This window comes from Lactuca saligna, chromosome 5 (genome assembly GCF_052625555.1).
Source record: "Lactuca saligna cultivar CGN05327 chromosome 5, ASM5262555v1, whole genome shotgun sequence".
NCBI classification, from domain to species: Eukaryota; Viridiplantae; Streptophyta; class Magnoliopsida; order Asterales; family Asteraceae; genus Lactuca; species Lactuca saligna.
In genome coordinates, this window is record NC_136421.1 from 39,298,695 (window position 1) to 39,319,228 (window position 20,534).

At 41.4% G+C, this 20,534-nt stretch overlaps 1 protein-coding gene across 1 annotated transcript; it reads right to left on the bottom strand.

Moving 5' to 3' along the window:
* Positions 1-3,294: 3,294 nt before the first annotated feature.
* TRM4 (LONGIFOLIA protein) lies at positions 3,295-7,673 on the bottom strand. The gene is made up of 5 exons (XM_078993835.1): positions 6,740-7,673; positions 6,424-6,494; positions 4,661-6,316; positions 4,438-4,570; positions 3,295-4,346 (listed from the first exon to the last, which is right to left on the bottom strand). The coding sequence occupies exons 1-5, from the start codon at positions 6,891-6,893 to the stop codon at positions 3,535-3,537; spliced, it is 2,826 nt and encodes a 941-aa protein (XP_078849961.1). The 5' UTR covers positions 6,894-7,673; the 3' UTR covers positions 3,295-3,534.
* Between the last annotated feature and the right edge of the window lie 12,861 nt (positions 7,674-20,534).

Below are 20,534 nucleotides of genomic sequence, written 5' to 3' on the forward strand. Positions count from 1 at the left end.
GGGTATATGCTTTGGATAAAATGAAATTGCATGTATAACTTGAGAAAACTTAGATCCAAAGCATTAGGATTGTATGTGCACCATACGGATATTATAGTGCTCAAAACCCAACAAGAAGAGCTTTTGGATCTTGTATCTAGATCCTCTTAGGGAGCTTGTGGGGGTAAAAAGTCCATACCTTGCTTATGTTTTTGCTAGTTTAAGTTAGGGTTTGGTATGGATTCCATGCATGAGTTTAAGATATTAAAAGGGGTCTTAATAGGTTAAAAGGGGTGTTGGGTTCACATATGGCATGCAAGGGCATAACGTTGCCAACTCTATGCCCTAGGACCTCTTAATCTACTCAAATCTGGAATTGGACATTGAGACTTCATGTATTAAGCACTTGATGGCAATTGGTGCAAAAACAACTTGTATGTTGGGCATACTTGTTTGTACGCTGCGTGTACCGCCTGAAGACCTAGTACGCTAAGCGTACTGAAGAGGTACATTGGGCGTATGCTTCCAGTGGGTTTTGGGCTTCCGATGGGCTCTTGAGCCATTTAGGCCTTGTTTAACCTTGGGCCTGGACCTAGTAGAGTTTGGGCCTTTGAACTTATTTTATGGTTGTAGGTGGCATCGTTGGGCCTTTTGAGCTTCATGGCCCATTATTGTTTTGGACCTTGGATGTTAGGCCTATTATTAAAGGAAAGACTTTCGGGTCTCATTGGAGGAGTCTGGACTTAGGATTTTGGGTCTAGGTCTCAAGTCTGTGAATAACTCTAATTAGGATATCTTGTGTATATTCAATGTGAGATTACCGGACTAGTAGCCGAGTAGCATACTTATCAGCAGTCTAAGGTGAGTCTTCTCACCATATCCATGGGTTGAAGGCACCAATGTTGTCCCAATACATGATATGTGGATTGTTAGTTATTATACATTGACTGTATGAAAGCCCCGGGGATAACCCTTGGCACTTGTGTGAAGACCATGAGGGTAGTCCACGACACTTGGATATTAGACCATGGGGGTAGCCCATGGCATTCCAGGTAAAGACCATGGGGGTAGTCCATGGTACTTGGATATCATACTATAGGGGTAGCCCATGGCATTCCAGGTAAAGACCTTAGGGGTAGCCCATGACAACTTTATATATGTTGCATGGTATTATGTGCTTGTATGTTATGTGATATTTTTGAAAACTCACTAAGCTCTTGCTTACAGTTTGTTTGGGTGTTTTTAGGTATTTCCGGTACTAACGGGAAGGGTCGGGCTTGATAACGCAGCATTCACTCTCAGCACTTTTCGTATTTATCTATTTTGATACTCTGATATTTGACATAACATGATGTAATGGGTTTTTGGGGACAAATAGGGATGTTAATTAGATGGGAGGGTAAGTCTTTTGTATTTTCTTACATTTCTATATTGAAAAATAATAGATATCACAAGGGTATTATCAAACAAGGTATCATATATTTTCATTTTTGCCCCTTTGACCAAATTTTACCAACTACATAGTTGATCACCTCACCTACTCCTCACCTGACTAGGATGGGTTCATGAGTTGGAGACCTTCGACAAAACAAATGCAAGGATTTATAGAAAAAAATGGATATGTCGCCCAAGAATGTTTTCAATCGTTGTATCACATATGGTGTTGTTAAATAAACACCTCATGGACACCTTCTAACAAAAGGCAACTTATCATTAACTATTTATAATTAGATTTTCAAAAATAATGCAATATTTGCCAATAAAAATATAAGTAATTGAAAAACTAGACAATGTTTTTATATGATAAATGTGGTGTTTTTTTAGCAAACGTCATTCCAATGGATCCAAATAAGTTTTTGACGTTGAAGTTTGTCGGTTTCACCATTTTATAAAAATATTTGTTCTTGATAGAAATATTGTTAGTAAACAAATATGTTTAAGGCTTAACATTTGGGTTAGTATTTATTCACATTAACCATTTTATATTATATCACTTCTACACCCATATAATGCATTGGCACACACATTTAGGCTTGAAGGAGTGGTTCGCTAAACCACTTGCTACCAGCCACGCTACAAAGTCCCTGCACAACCCATTGCTTTGTGTTAAGGAATAGCTCGCCAAGGAGCTAGAGAGAGAGAGAGAGAGAGAGAGAGAGAGAGAGAGAGAGAGAGAGAGAGAGAGAGAGAGAGAGAGAGAGAGAGAGAGAGAGAGAGAGAGAGAGAGAGAGAGAGAGCATAGCTAATTTTTTATTGGTTGTAGTTTTTTTTTTTTTAAAATAAATCTTATTAAAATAACAAACCCTCACTCCTTACCTTTTTACATTTTAAGTACTACCATTTCCTTTAACCTATGTCTATGTGGCTACACAAAATCCCATGTCTCTTCAAAAAATATTACGTGGCAAAGTCCTAAGGGTTTTACCATTCCCTTCCTGTAAAAAATTTAGTCGGCTGAATCATTTAGATCGGTATGATATTACGGGGTTCAAACATTCATGTTAATATCTATTGCTAAATATTCGTGAATGGATTTTCATCTTCGATTTTTTTTTATCATATTGTCTCTTAAACATATATTGACAATGTTGTAAAGATAATACCATTATAATATATAAGCTGAAAAAATCATGGGTTACTAATTACTATCATATTAGGTTTCAAATTTAGAATTTACATATTTTTATACTCCGTATTTGGATGTTATGGAGTCCATGTATATAATTAACTGATATCCATTAGAAATGTAATAAAGCATATTTTCGGATATATTTAAACTATATTGCCATCGTATGCATTTAAATAATACTTTTATTTTATCTTTTTTACATGTTATGGATAAATGATAACTCGTATCAATTCATTTGAGTAATAACCACAATGATAATATGTACCAATAAATTATGATTAAAATTTTACAAAATTTGTAACATATTAGTCATTAGAATTTATATAAAATGCTTTATTCTTTTATAAAGTATTAACTGAAAGAAAACAAAAAATGTATTAAAAATGTTATATACATCCAAATCTTGTATAGTTATGAACTTTGGTGGATCCTTACCTATTGGGTTGGGCTTTGCTTGGTGATTCAAGATGTGCCTAGAATATATTGAAGCCCACAAGAAATATCCGTCAAGAAAATAATTACTTACAAGTTACAATTAAAACCAGAATATCACAAAGCCCATAAGTAATATACAGTCATTCACATCTACAGAAAATACGAACCAAACATCAGTATAACCTCATTACGCACATGAATTAACCAATCATTTATTTGTTGTGAAACAATATTAAAAAACATCATCAACCTACGAAATCATTTAGATAAATGTTATATGCCTTCAAATTGATACAAGGGTGTCATACACTCATACCCCTTTTCACTTACGCAGAGCATAGATTCTTACACTTTTACATACAAAAAAAAAATAAAAACCAAGTAGAATATATATAATCAATAAAGTATCTTAAAAACAAAACCCAAAAAGAAACCGAAATTTCAACAACAGGGTATACAATATTTTTAAATAAAAATAAAAATAAAAACCACTACTTTGAAAACAACTGTCTGCAACGTCTTCCAGGCTTTATTCTTCTACCATCAGCAGCCTCCCCCAAAACAACTTCATTAACCAAATCCTTAAAAATCAATCTTTCAACTTCCAATGCAATAACAGGCAATTCACCATCATAATCCGTCCAACTTTCTGCCTTATTCAACACCTCCTCCCACATAATACTCTTAAAACCATCATCTTCCTCCTCCAAACTCACATCTTCTCTCTTCTTTCTCACCTGCAACTCCTCTATCTCCAAACACAAATCCCTCAAAAGCTTCTGACCATTCAATGTCTTCTTCACAATCTTAAAAGAAGCACTAGGCACCAACAACCCGAATTTCCCTGTAAGAACCTCATTCACAGTGTCAAAGATAAGCTTCCTATGGAGTTTTTCCTTCTTGAGAGGGGTACAATTGTCTTTTGGTAGATTGCTAAATTTGGTTTGCTCCAATACTAGATATAACTCGGGGTTAATCGGGTGTCCAGAAGAGTGAAACTGGAAAGTCTTGAGGTCTCTTAAAAGAAGCCCAGAAGCTAACAAGATCTCTGAGATGTATCTGTCATCAGGCTTTGTGTTTTCACATAAAGATGCAATGTAATCTGTGTGTGCTTCATCATGACTTGAATTCAGCCTTGTGAGTTTTTGAACCAAGTGTTCGATGTTTTGTAGCTTTTTTCGGTTTATTTCGGATGTGATACTGATACCCGAAGAACATGTTATGTCTGGAAGGGTATTATCGTCCGGTTTTTCCCGTTTATTCTTGATGAACTTCTCATTAGGTGCTTCAGTAGTAGCATCATCTGTGAGAATTTGAAGCTAGAGTTAGTTCATGAAATCATAGCTGGATTAAGACGAAAAAAAAAAAAATGGCTTAATGGAATTAGTAATTACCTTTCAAAGTCTTGAGCATATGTTTCACAGGAGAAGGGGAATCATCCATATAAACAGCATCATCAAGAACAGAAACCGGACTTGGATATTCTGGATCATGTGATTCATCCTCTCTCTGGATCAAACTCGATTTCTAGAAACAAAAAATAAAAAATGTAAAAATCAGATATTTTTCAAGTTTAATATATGTAATAATAATAGAAGATAACAAACAAGAACCCACCTCTTGTATTGAGCTAGGACTCTGCATGTTATCAATTTGTTGAGAAAATTCAGGAGTGTTGACCACTTCTTGAGACATTTGACCATGGTACTGATCATCACTTTGTTGAATGTTTGAATATTTCGGCCTCCTTCTTCCACCGGGTGAAGTCGTATCCGACAGCTGTCTGGTCAACTGTTTCTTTGACTTACCGGAATCCGCCACCGGAGGCGTTGGCGGCCGAGATCGCCGCTCCAACTCAGCCCGTTTCTGTTGTAATCTCGGGCTGATAGCCCCGGAAATCTTCCCGGAATTTGTCACCGAATTTTGTTGTTTTGTTGGAGTCTTTGTATTTGTATTTGTATTTGTATTTGTATTTGTAATTGTATGTCTTCCACCACCATTCTCTCTTCGTGTAGTTTTAGGAATACTAATGGGGAATTCTGCAACATGCATACCCGATCTTTCAACAAGCTTTCCTGGTTTCATAATCACAATGGGGGAATCATAAGGGTTTTGATGAGATCTTCCACGATCTGAAAATCTTTCATTCTGAGTAGAATTGGAAACAGAATGTCGTTTCACCATAACTTGTGTTCCTTCTTTCCGGGATTCCATTGACTGGTTTCCTTCTTTCCGTGATTCCATTGACTGCATTGCTTCTAGAATCTGCTTAAGAGCTCTCAGATCCTTTCCCGATTGTGTAAACTGAAGATCTTTCAATCTTTTATCAACTTCACCATAAACAGAAGAGTAAGGGCTCTGAATCTTGGTTGGTGATTTCATCACACGAGATCCCGCCCTCTGAGGACTCCGGGCCCCACCATCCCGTTGCTTCCATGGAGCCGGTTCCATCGGGAATCTTGAACTCGGTTTCATGTCAGCATTCTTCCATGATGGAGATGTTGGTTCTTTCAATGTGGTTCTTGAAAAATTTTGCATTTTTATAGGCCCAAAATAATCACTTCCTTTTAAAGACTCAACTGGGGTTGTTCTAATCGGGCCCAATCCCAATTCTTTGGTGGAACCGGAACCGGAACCAGAACCGGAACCAGAACCGGAACCGGAATCAGGCAAAGTATCCAATCCCATCAACTTGGCTACAACACTAGGAGTTGGGTTTCTTGAAACTGTATTGAGACTACGTGTTGAACTCTCTCTACTATCTAAAGAAAGTCTTGGAAGATCTTCCACTTGCTTTGAATTTGAATTTGAATTCAAATTCATGGTTTTTGATTGAAACAATAAACGATTTGTTTCCCTTCCATCATAAGAAAACCGGGGGCAATCTTTGGGTGCTGGATGATAACTCGATCCATCTCTAAATTGATAAGATTTTGATCTAGAAAGTTCTCGAGGTTCATTGTAATACCAATTTGGTTCTTGGAATTCTCGATGATTATGTTCAGGTGTTTGTGATCTGTACATGGAGTCTTTGACCACGTCCCGAAGGTCAACACTCTGACGGGACCCACACAATTGGGGCCTTGGGGTGTCTCTTGAAGGGGTTTCTGGGAACACGATCTGATCTGGTTCTGGATGTGTTGTTGTGGTTCGATTGATGTTGCAGTCTATAGAGGAGAAAGAAGATGATCGAGACATTGATGAGAAAGAGTCTCGTGATGATTCTGTTGATACTCTGTGTTTGTCTTGTACAATCTTGTTTGAATGTTTTTCCTGAAGTAACAAGTGTTGAGTATTCATTATTGGACTTAAGTTTATACAAAGATGTAGAGATTATTAACGAATTATAATTGGAAAATGAAGAAAAGACGACAATATACCGAAATGTATGGTCTCTGGTATGAGTTGCTTGACTCGCTTTCAGTGGTTCCATTGTCGAACTGCGGGGAACCTGCATATAAAGTATGATGTTTAGAGACATGACATGATAGGTAAACACTTTGGAGATTTCGAAATGAAAACGATAACGAAGATACACAAGTTTCACGATATTTGAAGAAATCGATTCAATTGTTTTAGAAAATCGATTGAGATCGATAAAATTTCTTAGGTTTTAATCGTTAACATGAGTATATCACCAGCATGTTGTTCGATTATAAACGTAATAAGAAGGAATTTATAAAAGCGGAGGATTACCAGGAGGGAATCTCTTAGGGCTGTGGCCGGGAAAGCGTCTTCCGGGAACAATATGGTGGCGATCAAAGATGTGAAAGACACCGGTCATACATCCTATTTGCTTTTGCAGATCTGGGTTGTCATCTGCTAGTGAATGCAAAAGCTTTGCAGCCATTTTTATGCTTTACTTGAGCTTCTGAGCAAGATGATCTAACAAAAAATCTCAATGTTTATAAGCTTTGCAGCATAAGAAGAAACTTCAAGCGCCGATCAATTAGGTTGATGAGAAGATCATCAATCGCTGAAAGCCAAAAGTCAACTTTTTTCTTTGTTTCTCTCAGACAAAACCACAAACAGTTGGAAGGCAACAAAACCCTAATTCTAATTTTTTTTTTCGCTCTCTATCTCATAGATTTACAACTGATTCATTACCCTTTATTCCCGCAATCTCGAAACAAATCTCAGAAATCAGAAATCAAGATAAGGTTCCATAAAATGTGGCCTAAAGAACCTTACAACCCAGCTAAACAGACTTCAGATCCAATAAATTTCCAACATTGCCCACCAAAGAACAACGAAGTTTTGCTAATGCGAACAAAAGCACGGTACCCAAAGAGCTTCGTCTTTTGGGGGTTTCTTAAGAAACTCCTGCTCCTTAATCTTGTTTATGAATGTTGAAAAATCAAATAGTTTTACAGCACAAAAGAACAAAGTTTCCAGATAAGTGTTGTTGATTTCTTAAGGATTCGACAGAGATATGTGAATGTAGATGGTAAAAGTGTGGTGGGTTAGTTATAGTATTGAAAGGAGGTTTCATGGAGGATGTACGGAGTAATAAATAAACAAGGGTTAATACAACAACAATCCAACGTATTAGCAAATGTCTTTGTTCACACTTCCATGTGGGCAGTGGGGATGATTGTTTTGATGTGGGTCTCGGTTTGTCTGCATGAACATGTGAAGTGTCAGAGAGAGAGAGAGAGAGAGAGAGAGAGAGAGAGAGAGAGAGAGAGAGAGACCTTCAACCTGCAAGAAGTCAAAAGACTTTGCTATCATTCCATTGGGGTAAACAAAGCGATGCCTCACAAATTCTAAATATTATAAAGAATTTTTTCCGAGTAATTTTATTTGGAATAAACTAATTACACATAACCCATCATATTTATTTTTAATGATATTTTATTTCTTGAGTAAATTATAGAAATGATCCCTATGGTTTGGAATAATTTGTATGTTTAGTCTCTAGTTTATTTTTTCAATTTGGAAGGTTTCTACAGTTTGTTTTTATTGTGTGTTTGGTTTATTTCTTACATAAAAATGCTATTTTGCATTTGATTTTTTAATTTGTTTAAATAAGTTGGGGTAGGTAAGGTAAGGTAAAGTGAGGTGGAAGTAGAGTCGAGTGTGTGTTTATTTAAATAAATTAAAAAATCAATGGCAAAATAGTTTTTTTAGGTAAGACAGAGTCCAAGCGCGCAACAAAAACAAATAGTAATGTAACACCCATAATCAGAAAGACCAAGAAAGGAAAGGAAAACCCTAGGTCAAAGGGGGGTCAACTTGTCGAGTCCAGGGTGGAACTCGACGAGTCTGAGCGAGCTCCGGGTCGAAGAGTAAGTGACCGACTCGACGAGTCGGAGAATCGACTCGGCGAGTCTGGTCTGGATTGGGAAACCCAAGTCCAGGGCTTTGTACACTATATAATCATCTCATTCTCTCCCTTATGGTTCTCTGTAGCCTCTCTTATCCAGAACACGAAACCCTAAGCCTCCATTTTTTTTTTTTTGCACATTCAAGCTTTCTTGCCATTTTGGGTGATTTGAAGGAAGAAGGAGGAAGGGAACCTTTGGTGATTCAAGGATTGACTTTAGATCCAGAGTTGGTGTGGCTTTTCAGATCCTCTATGGTAATAAGGTGACCCTATTGCATTTAGATCTATCTTATGGTTGAGTTTTGGGCATTTTTGAGTATGGAGGAGGTTTATTCCGAGTTTGGAGTAGATCTGAGGTTGCTACCTCAGATCTAGGCTATTAAGGATCCAGAAAGCCATAAAGTTTATGCCAATAAGTTGTTGGTGAAGCCCCTTGGTAACAAAACCTAGCCCTAGAGTGTTTTAAGCTCATATCTCTTCGGTTTCACGTAAAGTTTGCAACTTTACATGAAGAATAGACTTGGGAAGGGTGGATCTATGAGTTGGAGCCCCTGCATGGCTCGAAAAGCCACTGTATGGATTAAGAACTGAAGCGACTCGGCGAGTCACACGAGTGAACTCGGCGAGTTGGAGGAAGATGGGCATGGACTCAACGAGTTGGAAGAACAACTCGGCGAGTCTGTTGAAGATTGTCATGGACTCGGCGAGTCAGGTCGTGAAGCACTATCCCCTTCTGGTTAAGGCTTAGATCGGTGAGGTGAGTGGTGACTCAGTGAGTTGGGCAGGAAGGGACTTAGAGATCGTTGAACTCGAAGAGTCTTCAGGTGACTCGACGAGTTGAGTCGTTTCATGGGAGTTTCTGAATGCATGGACTCGACGAGTCTTGGGGCGACTCGGCGAGTAAAGTCAGCCAAGAAGGTTGACTTTAACCAAGAATTTGACTTTGGCAAGAGTTGACTTAGATGGCTTCTAAGAGTTCGGTTTGGGACTAAGTGTTACATGATATTGATATTGATAGCTCGGGAGCTAGTGGAGCAGCGGTTCAGAAAATTATCGGACAGTAGCCAGAGGGTTATCAGCAAGTTCAGCAATGCAAGTGAGTTTCCCTTTGTGTGAATGGGTCTATGGCCATAATGCCAGCCCATGTAGTTATGAGTAGGAAGACCCGGGGGTTAGCCCTAGGCACTGTTTGCTAGTATGATATTCCGGACCAAGGTCTGATGTCGGGCGGGAGCCCAAGGAATGGTTTGCCTGATAGAGTATACTTGTTGTCTGTGTGTTGCATGTATGTGGCTGGTAGGAAGGTGAGTGTGGGCGAGGTCCCATATCTCACCAATAGCAAAGTATGGATGGTGTTCCATATCTCATTAGTAGCAGAGCATGGGCGAGGCCCGAGATAGGCATGGAGTGAGTGTGGGCGGGGGCCCGTATCTCACTTACCGTAGGACCTTGGACGGGGTTCCATGACTCACTAGTGACAGGATAGGGACGAGGCCCAAGACAGACGAGGCCTAAGGAGAAGAATGCAGTAGGGTATGTTCATTTACGTGTTATATGCTATTTTGTACTATATGTGGTTAGCGGGCGGGGCCCAGAGACAGGCGTGGCCTAAAAGAAACAGATATGTATTCCGAGCGGGGCTCGAAGCCAGGCGTGGCCCGGAGCGGTGGGGCCGTTGTAGCGGGCAGGGCCCGAGGTAGGAGCGAGGCCCGAAATAGAGGGCGTGGCCCAGTATTTGTTGTATGTGTTTGTGCAGGGTATGTGGTAGGTTCGGGAACTCAATAAGCTTCGTGCTTATGGTTTTCAGTTTTGGTTTCAGGTACTTCCGGTAGCGGAGGGAAGAACTCGGGGTGATCGCATGGCACACACCATTGATTAGTCAGCCTATGATGTTTTACTCTGATAATGAAATATGTTTGGAATTATTACTCTGAATTTATGTTATGACTTATGATATGTTTTTATGGATATGGCTTTGATAATGATTTAAAGAAAAAATTTTAGTACGGATTTTTGGGATGTTATAAGTTGGTATCCGAGCCTTGGTTTGAGGGATTCAGTCATACTCTCGGGTGTGTCTAAACTCAAACTAAGGGATTGGTCTAAAAGCTTTCAAAATAAAAAGACAGTTTTGTAAAAAGAGTTTTTAGAAAGAAACAGTTTTAGTAAAGCAAAAGAATTTAGAAAGAAAAGGATTTTGGATAAGAGAAAAGGGTGTGGTGCATGTAATCAGCCGAGCTCAAGTAAGTACCCCAAAATACCCATACAAGTTTATGTTATGTTTATCAGTTAGTAGAACAACATGCTAGATTAGGACTAAGGATCTAGGGAGGATGCCTTATGTGCCTGTTATATGTGCTTTGAGTTGCATGATAGTGCTGATTAGATAGTAGTAGGATAGCCTGTTTAGGTTATGCCTGAGTTTATGAGCTTATGTCGCATGCTAGTGCAGATTCTTGATATGAGATTATGATTGTTGAGTATGTTATGGTTAGATTTTTCCCTTGTCCGAATGCTTCTTGCTTTGTGCATTGTGGGTTTCTGAGTGATGGGAGTTAGCCATTAGGTGAATACGTCACGTCACATGTGATCAGGGTTGAATAATCTCATAGTACTGGATTTGGCCCTATTGCGTAGCTCTTGTCTGAGTCCAACCATTGTAGGGACGAGTCTTTTACTCGAAGGATTATCCGAGCCTCGTCACATGTGATGGTATTCAGGTGATGGCTAATTGGCATCACAAGGAGGCCTTCAGCAGCTGAGGACTGCTATAAGTTGAGTTAGAGGTTTCCCTAGGGTAAGCCTAGGATGAGATAGTGTTGGGGGCAGTAGTAGTAGAAAAGGGACCTGGTGGAGTCGAAGCAGTTCTTGAGGAAAGTACGGATAGATGTGGAAGGTAGTATGGGCCCGTACTACTGAAAGTAGAGGATCCGTACTCAATCCGAGAAAGGCCGAGATGAGACCGGGAAACTTGTAGTGTGCGCATATGATCCCTCCGCTGTGATGAGTATTCTGATAGTATTGCGTTATGTTTTCAGCATGATGACATTGCGAGAGAGACCAGTGGGCAGATCAAGGGCCGGAGAGGGATCAGGCTCGGGTTCAGGGCCGAGCAGCTCGAGGAGTGGATGAGAGAGTTGATATCAGCCGAGGTTACGTGTAGTATCTTAGATCAGACTCCTGTGATCTTTGGCACGGTCAAGGAGGGTATACTGGAGATCTTGGATGAGAGGCTGGGAGCCTTTCATACCGACATAATGGCTTTCATGGGGACATGTACTATGACATTTCGAGAGTTAAGAGCTTGCGGAGCGCCAGATTATCATGGGGCTAGGGACCCCATCGCTAGCAGCAGGTGGTTGGTCGATGTTGCCAACGCATTCCGTATGAGTCGGTGTCCCGATGGGGAAAAGGTCAGACTTGCCTCCTATCTTCTGAAGGACAGAGCGAGGGATTGGTGGGAGGAGGTTGGTCATGCCATTGGTGATGATGCTGCGTTGGACGCGATGACATGGAGAGATTTCTCGGCCAGGTTTAGGGCTGAGTTTTCACCAATCATTGAGGTGCAGCAGTTGGCACGGGAGTTTCAGGATATGACGCAAACTACTGAGGTTGTGGCGGAGATCACCACCAAGTTTAGGGAGAGGTCCCTTCTTGTTTCTCAGTATGTCGTGGACGAGGAGATGAAGAAGGCTCGATATCATGAGATGTTGAGGGATGACATCAAGGAGTTCGTGAGCATGTCCAACTGTAAGACGCTGGAAGATATGATTTCTCAAGCTAGAGAGAGAGAGAGATTGATTTGGAGCAGATCCGGAAGAGGAAGCCAGATGAGGTTCAGGTAGCCACAGGTTCGGGCAAAAGGCCCAAGGGGTCAGATTCGAGATCGAAGGATTACCAGAGTCACGGCCAATGCGGGAGGTGCGGCAAGATGCACGAGGGTGTGTGTAGGAGTGGTAGTGGTGGAGATTTGGGTTGCTTCAAGTGCAGTCAGATTGGTCATCTTAGCAGGGATTGTACTGCTACCACCACTCGGGGATCAAACTTTATGTGTTTCTACTGCAGTCAGCGAGGCAACAAGAAGGCCCAGTGCCCCAGTTTGTTTTCGGCAGGACGGGTGATAGCACCTGCCCCTGCAACTCTGAGGATCGCAGAAGGCCGTCAGGGCCGAGCAGAGGTGCATGCGGTAGGAGGCAGGGCTTTTCAGATGACTACCATGGAGATGCGAGCAGCGTCGAACGTAGCAGGTGTGTGCCTTTCGTTTCTCTGTTAACTTTGTTCATGATTATATTGTTAAGGTTTTGCATCATTATTGGTATAAGTATTTTAGAATTGTGTGGCTTGCTTGTGATTTAGTTATATGCCATCTGCATACCTTGGATAATAAGTGGTAGTTAGGGGGTGGTGCCTTATGGAAGCAGGTTACTTAGGATGCAGTAACTATAGCATGCTTGTGTGGAACTCATTAGTGACCCGCTGGATTCAGAAAGGTGTTAGTAAGTGATGGATCGGTTAGATCCCTAGCTATGGCAAGCTTGGTTCTTCAGCAGCTTGATTGCGGTATGGCAGAGAAGATTGGGAATTCTTCTCAAGCATTGAGCAGTGAGGTATAAGCAAGATCAACGTGGGGGAGAACCCTCAGAGTGTGCAATGGTAAGAGCACGCAGATCCAGGATGAGTACACGACCTCTAAGAAGGAAAAAGAAGTAGCACAGCAATGGATGGATTGATGAGTTCAGGGTTGGGAGTTTGAGAAACTTCCCTACATAGAGTTCATGTAATCGAAATGGTTAGTATCTGGTTGGGAATTCGGGTTGGAGGGTCGCCTGTAGGACTCGAGAAAGTTGGAATGAGGATTTTGAGAATGGTTAGCATGGGATGCTTTCGTGTTAGTAGTCAGTGGCAGAGACAACATGTAGAGCATGGTAGAGCGGCGGGAGAGCCGCAACATTTTTCGTCAGCAGCCAGTGAGTATGGAAAGTGTTGTAAGACTCTGGGTAAGCTGTAGCATTCCCTAGCAGCTTAGTTAGCGGACCGTGTGCGAGGCCCGTATGAGAGTAGCAGTATAGGTGAGACCTGAGAGTAGGGTTGCTTAATAGTATAGTCGGGTGAGACCCGTGGGCGAGGCCCGTATGAGAGTAGCAGTATAGGTGAGACCTGAGAGTAGGGTTTCTCAGTAGTATAGTTGGGTGATGTCACACCCCAAAACCGAGAACGAAGGAATACGTTCTTGGGTGGAGGGCGTCATGTACAGTATCATAACAATTTCATAATAGTAAAAACAAGCGACAACAACCATTTCATTAATATAGTAAATTTTAGATACAAACGTGTTTTGTACAGTTGATAGACACCAAATGTATAACAAACAAAAAAAAAAGATGAGTCTTGTATATGCTCCATCTTCTCAAAAGCTGCACCAGTACCTGTCTATCTTTGACCTGAGGATACAAGTTATTTTGAAAACGAGTATCAGCATAAAGCTGGTGAGTTCATAAGATTTTAGTGTCGTTTCTTATATAAAAGTGTTTATAATCAAGTAATATAAAAGCTGAAATAAATGTTGAGAGTAGTAGAAATCCCAAGAAAATCCTATATTTTCCAGTTTTAAAATATCTGTAAGTTATATTCATTGAGTGTGTAAAAGTATTTTCATAGAGACTATCAGTGCTAAAATAAGGTAGCATGTTTCATACAAGTAGTGTAGCTGAGTAAAAGTATTGCTGATTTACTGTAGTAGTGTTGCAACTTCAATGTGTGTTCATTTACTTCGGGAATTAGCTTAGACTTTAATTCTTAGTATGTTAATTTGGGGATGGATATGATTTCTCAAGTAACTAAACTGAGTGATTATAGAGGGTCCGATGACCTTCCCGGTCATCCGCAGTGTAGTGATGTAGTGGCATCCTTGGGCCTAGTCAGCTCGGACTGTAAATGACAGTCGGGATGTAATAGCGTCCGTCCTGTATAGATCTATACATGTAGTGTTGCTTTCCTTCCAGGAAGCCCTGGTCACATAGAGTAAGCGCGGTAGAGTGCCTTATAGAGAGATAGTGTGTTATACTCTTGATTAGTGTATTCTCTTATGTTATAGTGTAGTAGACTTTTAGTGTTGTACATAGAGTGTTCTCTTATATGTACATTAACTTGTAATAGCAATTATAGTGAGTATAGTAGTAATAGAGGTAACGAGCAGTAGTCTTAATTATACCTATTATAGTTAACTAGAGTGTGTGATTTCATGCCTTTGAATAACAAAGGTATTGAATAAAATGAAGACTTTCATATCTAACACAAATATATATGATATATAACTAAGAAGTCAACGACAGTCGGACGGATAACAGATACCCTAAGACCACATCAAATAAGAACAGGAAATAAGGCGAGCTATCGGTCCTAATTCCTTCAAGTCTTACTTATATAAATATATTAGTGTGGATATATTTAAAAAGAACAACAATTTAACCTTGAAAATGCATTTGATAATTATTTAAAACAGTTTTATTGATAAGTAACTAAAAGTATAGAAAAATCCCTTTTTGAGGGTATGTTATGAGTCACATATGATTTGATAATAAAACTTTGTAGCATTCGACTTGTATCCCCCCCCCCCCTTAAAACATGTAAAAACATTTGAAAAGGTTCATTAAGGGGTATGAACTCACCTGCAATGAGTAGATCGGGTGGAAGTGTCGGATGAGCGTTTGGTGTCAAGTAAGGACTTCTACACCCTTTATGACCCTAGTAACATATGAAGGCATATGTTTACAAGTAATTAGTTATTTAAACTCTATTTAAACACATATAGACATCCTAATGTGAATAAAAGCTCTATGGTTGAGTGCTAGAAGGCTAATGGGTCTCAAGGAAGGAGTTTTAGGCCTCACTATTGAGTTTACTCCTCACAAACCCACCTTGGATGAGTTTATGGCTGGGAGACCACCTCCCCCATGAGTTTACGGCCGTAAACTCATGGTAGGAGTGTAATTGAGTGATTTCAAGACCCTTGTGGCTCTAGAAGGGATTCCAAAGCAATATACAAGGCTAGAAGGGTGTTTAAGGTTCCAAAAGAGCACTCCCTTGGAGTTTGCGGTCCTGGGACCACTCCTTGGGAGTTTACGGTCGTAAGCCCCATGGCTTAGACCGTGAACTCTTGGACACCCTCCATTCTTTGATTTTGAGGTCCTTGGCTCATTCCTAACAATTTCTAGTGAGGGTATAAGGCTATTTAGGGGTTTAAAGGTTCATTTGGCATGGTTTAAGGGAGTTTACGGTCTAATCATATGCTTGGGCCGTAAACTCTTGTTTATCCTTCAAATGATAAGATTTAGGTGTTCCAAGTCCGAAATTGTAAGTCCTTAAGCCATATCTAAGCCTAAATGTGGTTTGGAAAGGTTTTGAGGCTTGATTTGCATGTTTAGAGGGAGTTTACGGCCTAAGGATGTTCTTGGGCAGTAAAACCTCTTTCAAGCCCTCAAACTTGTTGATTCATGACTCAAACACTTCAAGGTTTAATCCTAAGCTAGTTTCTAAGTCAAAAGGGGAGAAGTTGGGCATGTTTGGCATCATTTTAGGGGTTTACGGCCTAAGGATGCTCTTAGGCCGTAAAATCCTTATATATGGCCTTCTTGAATGATTTTTGAACTATAATTACATGCAAGGATCTTTAGAACAAGCTAGGATGAGAGAACTTACGTTCTGGAGGCGGAAACTTGCGGGTTTTGGGATGAAATTGGACTTGAGGAGAGAGAGTAGATAGAGAGAGTGTTTAGGGTGGTAAAAGGTTCAAAAGGATGTCCAGCCATCCTTATATAGGTATGTTAAACGAGGCTTAAAGTTTTACCCGATTAAACGGTCATAACCCGGTTTACCTTGTAAACTAGATTTTCTTAAACAAAATTAGGGATATTACACGCGTTTTATTTCTTTCAATAAATATAAATATAAAATAAAACATTATTTTATTTGTTTAACCCCAATAATTTATTGAAATAATAATAATAAAATTTATTTTGTTAGCGGAAAGTGGGTTACAATGATGGAATAAATTTCGGGTTGTCACATCATCCCCCCGTTAGAGGGAATTTCGTCCCGAAATTTAGGATTTAGGTAACTGAATTATACCATACAACTAAGAAAAGAGGTGGGGATACTTGAGTTTCATTTGGTCCTCGCACTCCCAAGTGAACTCCGGTCCTCGTTTGGCGTTCCAGCGAACATTCACAATTGGGATGCGGCTTTGTTTCGTTCGTTTGACTTCTCGATCCATGATCTCGGCAGGCTCTTCCACGAAGTTGAGGCCCTCGCTGACCTCAATCTCGTTGAGTGGGATTACGAGAGTCTCGTTAGATAGGCATTTCTTCAGGTTTGAGACATGGAAGGTAGAGTGTATGTTACTAAGTTCGTGGGGTAGATTAAGTTTGTAAGCTACGGGGCCGATTCTGGCGAGAATCTCAAAAGGCCTTATGTATCTTGGATTCAGCTTTCCACGCTTCCCAAAGCGTATTGTGCCCTTCCAGGGAGAGACTTTCAAAAGGACTCGGTCTCCTACCTGGAATTCCAAGGGTTTTTTTCCGTTTGTCTGCGTAGCTCTTCTGTCGATCTCTAGCGGCTTTTAGTCGTTCGCGAATCTGTACAATCTTCTCGGTCTTTTCTCGAATGATCTCCGGACCCATGAGAGCGCTGTCAGGAAATCGTCCTTTAGCTAACTGAGTGTCACCCACCTTAGCCCAGCACAGAGGGGATCTGCACTTCCGACCATAGAGGGCTTCGAACGGGGCTGCCTTGATGCTCGTGTGATAACTGTTATTATAAGAAAACTCTACAAGGGATAAGTGGGGTATCCCATGCCTTACCAAAGTCAATCACACAGGCCCGCAACATGTCTTACAGTGTTTGGATAGTCCTTTCACTTTGCCCGTCGGTCTGCGGATGGTAGGCTGTACTCATGTCCAACCTCATCCCTAAGGCGCGTTGCAGTGATTACCAAAATCTCGAAGTAAACCTACTATCTCTATTAGAGATAATAGATTTAGGGACACCATGCAGCCGTACTATTTCCTTAATGTATGTTCTTGTGAGTTTCTCCATCTTGTCTGTTTCTTTGATGGGTAGGAAGTGTGCGGACTTGGTCAATCTGGCGACGATGACCCATATGGTATCTAGCCCACCCGTTGTCCTGGGTAGCTTAGTTATGAAATCCATAGTGATCCGCTCCCACTTTCACTCTGATATCTTCGGTTTCTGTAGAAGACCTGATGGCTTCTGGTATTTAACCTTGACCTTCGCGCAGGTAAGGCATTTACTCACGAAGGTAGCAATTTCTGCTTTCATATTAGGCCACCAGTATAACTTTTTGAGATCCAGATACATCTTATCTGAACCTGGGTGAACGGAATAACGAGTGTTGTGTGCTTCTTTCATGACCAAGTCTCTGAAACCACCGTGACGCGGCGTCCAGATTCGGTTCATGAGATAATAGGCTCCATCACCCTTGACCTCCAAGTTCTTATCCATTCCACGTAAGGATTCTCCCGCCACATTCTCAGGCTTTAAAGCTTCGAGCTGAGCTTCCTTAATGTGTGTGGATAGATGCGAATGGATAGTCATTATTAACGAATTGAACCTTTGACCAGAATACTCTTTTCTACTTAGGGTGTCTGCTACTACATTGGCTTTTCCCGGGTGATAACGAATCTCGCAGTCGTAATCATTGAGTAGTTCGACCCACCGTCGTTGTCTCATATTGAGCTCCTTCTGGTTCAGTATGTGTTGGAGGCTTTTGTGTTCAGTGTATATTGTGCTCTTCGTACCATACAGGTAATGTCTCTAGATCATTAGAGCGAATACGACCGCTCCTAACTCGAGGTCGTGCGTGGTGTAGTTGATCTCGTGTGTCTTCAGTTGTCTCGAGGCATAGGCGATGACCTTACCTCGTTGCATCAAGACACAACCGAGCCCTTGATTTGATGCATCGCAGTACACCACAAAATCATCTATCCTTTAAGGGACAATACCGGTGCGGTGCATAAGGCTCGCTTCAGGATTTGGAATGCCTTCTCCTGTTTCTCTCCCCAGTCAAATGTCACGCCTTTCTTAGTCAATGTAGTGAGGGGTTTCACAATCCGAGAGGAGTTCTGAATGAATCTGCGGTAGTAGCCAGTGAGGCCTAGAAATTGACGAATTTCTGTACGCGTCTTTGGTGCTGACCAGTTCTCGATAGCTTTAACCGTAGATGGGTCCACGTGGATTCATTCCTCACTAACCACGTGTCCTAAGAATTCGACTTTTCGAATCCAAAATTCACACTTGGAGAACTTTGCGTATAACTTCTCCGATCGTAGGGTTTCTAGGACTCGTCGTAGATGATTGCTATGTTCTTCCTCACTCCGAGAGTAGACAAGTATGTCATCAATAAAGACGATGACGAACTGATCTAAGTAAGGAAGACACACTCTATTCATCAAATCCATAAACACTGCGGGTGCATTAGTCAGTCCAAAGGGCATCACTACGAGCTCGTAGTGTCCATAACGAGTTTGGAAGGCTATTTTCGGAACATCTTCCTCAAGCACTCGTAACTGGTGATACCCGGACCTAAGATCAATCTTGGAAAAGTAACTCGCCCCTTGCAGTTGGTCGAATAGGTCGTCTATACGGGGAAGAGGGTAGCGATTCTTGACTGTCAGTTTGTTGAGCTATTTGTAGTCGATGCACATACGGAATGATCTGTACTTCTTCTTTACGAACAAGACCGGTGCTCCCCAGGGTGACAAGCTTGGTCTTATAAAGCCCTTGCTGAGCAGCTCGTTAAGTTGACCGGACAGTTCTTGCATTTTTGCAGGTGCTAGACGATAGGGCGATTTAGCTACGGGGGTAGCTCCTGGGATTAGGTCGATTCTGAACTCAACCTGACGTTTGGGAGGTAAACCTAGGATTTCCTTTGGGAAGACGTCGGGGAAGTCGCACACGATGGGGAAGTCTTTTAGATCTTTAGTTTTCTGGATCATATCGACAATGTGAGTAAGGAATGCACAATATTCCTTATGCAAGTACTTCTAGGCTTGAATACTCGAGATGATGCGAAGGCTTGTACTGGGTTTGTCTCCGTAGATTAACAGAGTTTCGTTACTCGGCAGATTTAGGCGGATGGCTTTGTCGAAACACAGAATATCAGCACGATGGAGACTCAACCAGTCCATGCCCACAATGACATCGAAACTCTTGATCGACACTATTATGAAGTTGATTGGGAAAGTATGATCATCTAGTGTGAGAGTGCAACCTACGTAGATTTCATTAGAGCTCTTTGTCTTTCCGTTAGCCATTTCTACGACGAATGTTTCTTTTAGTGGTTGTGGGTTTGCTTAAGTAAGTGTTTAAAGTTTTGGTTTATAAAGCTTCTTTCTGCTCCACTATCGAATAAGACATAAGCATAAGAGTTTTTGAGAAGGAACGTAGCCGTGACTACTGTGGGGTCCGCTACTACTTCGTTGTGGTCAATAACGAGTAGGCTTCCTGTTCCTCCCGTATTCCCGGCCTTCGGACAGTTTTTCTTGAAATGGCCAACTTCACCGCAGCCATAGCAGGCCTGGCTCACTCCCGAGCTGGGGACTTGAGAAATGCGTTTGGGTTGGGATCTGCAAAACCCGATGGTATGGCCCTTCCGACCGCAGTTGGTGCAGTGCAATTCACGGCAGGGGCCGTTGTGATGGAAGGGGCACTTGGGGCATTTGGGCAGGTTCCCAACATAGGTTTTTGCTGGTACAGGGGTAGCAGGAGTGGTGGCATCATGGACAGCCACGATTTGTTGGTCTTTGGAGGAGGTTTGAGTTTTCTTGCCCTTCTTCTGATCCCATCGCTTCCTCTTTTTGTCAGTTGATTTGGGTGGTGCAGTGGCAGTTGTGGTTGCTGTTGCTGGAGTAGAAGGAGTTTCATGATCAATCAACCTGTGGGCCAACTCCTTGGCGCTGTCAAAGGTTGCAGGATGTGAAGATAGAACGTTTCCTTGATACGGGGGCACTAAACCCCAGATGTATTGTTCGATTTTCTTGCTCTCAGAAGGGATCATGTTAGGGCACATAGCCACCAGGTCGCAAAACCTGGCCGGATAAGCCACTATATCTGTCCCCTTCATCTTGAGGTTCCAGAGTTCCTCCTCAA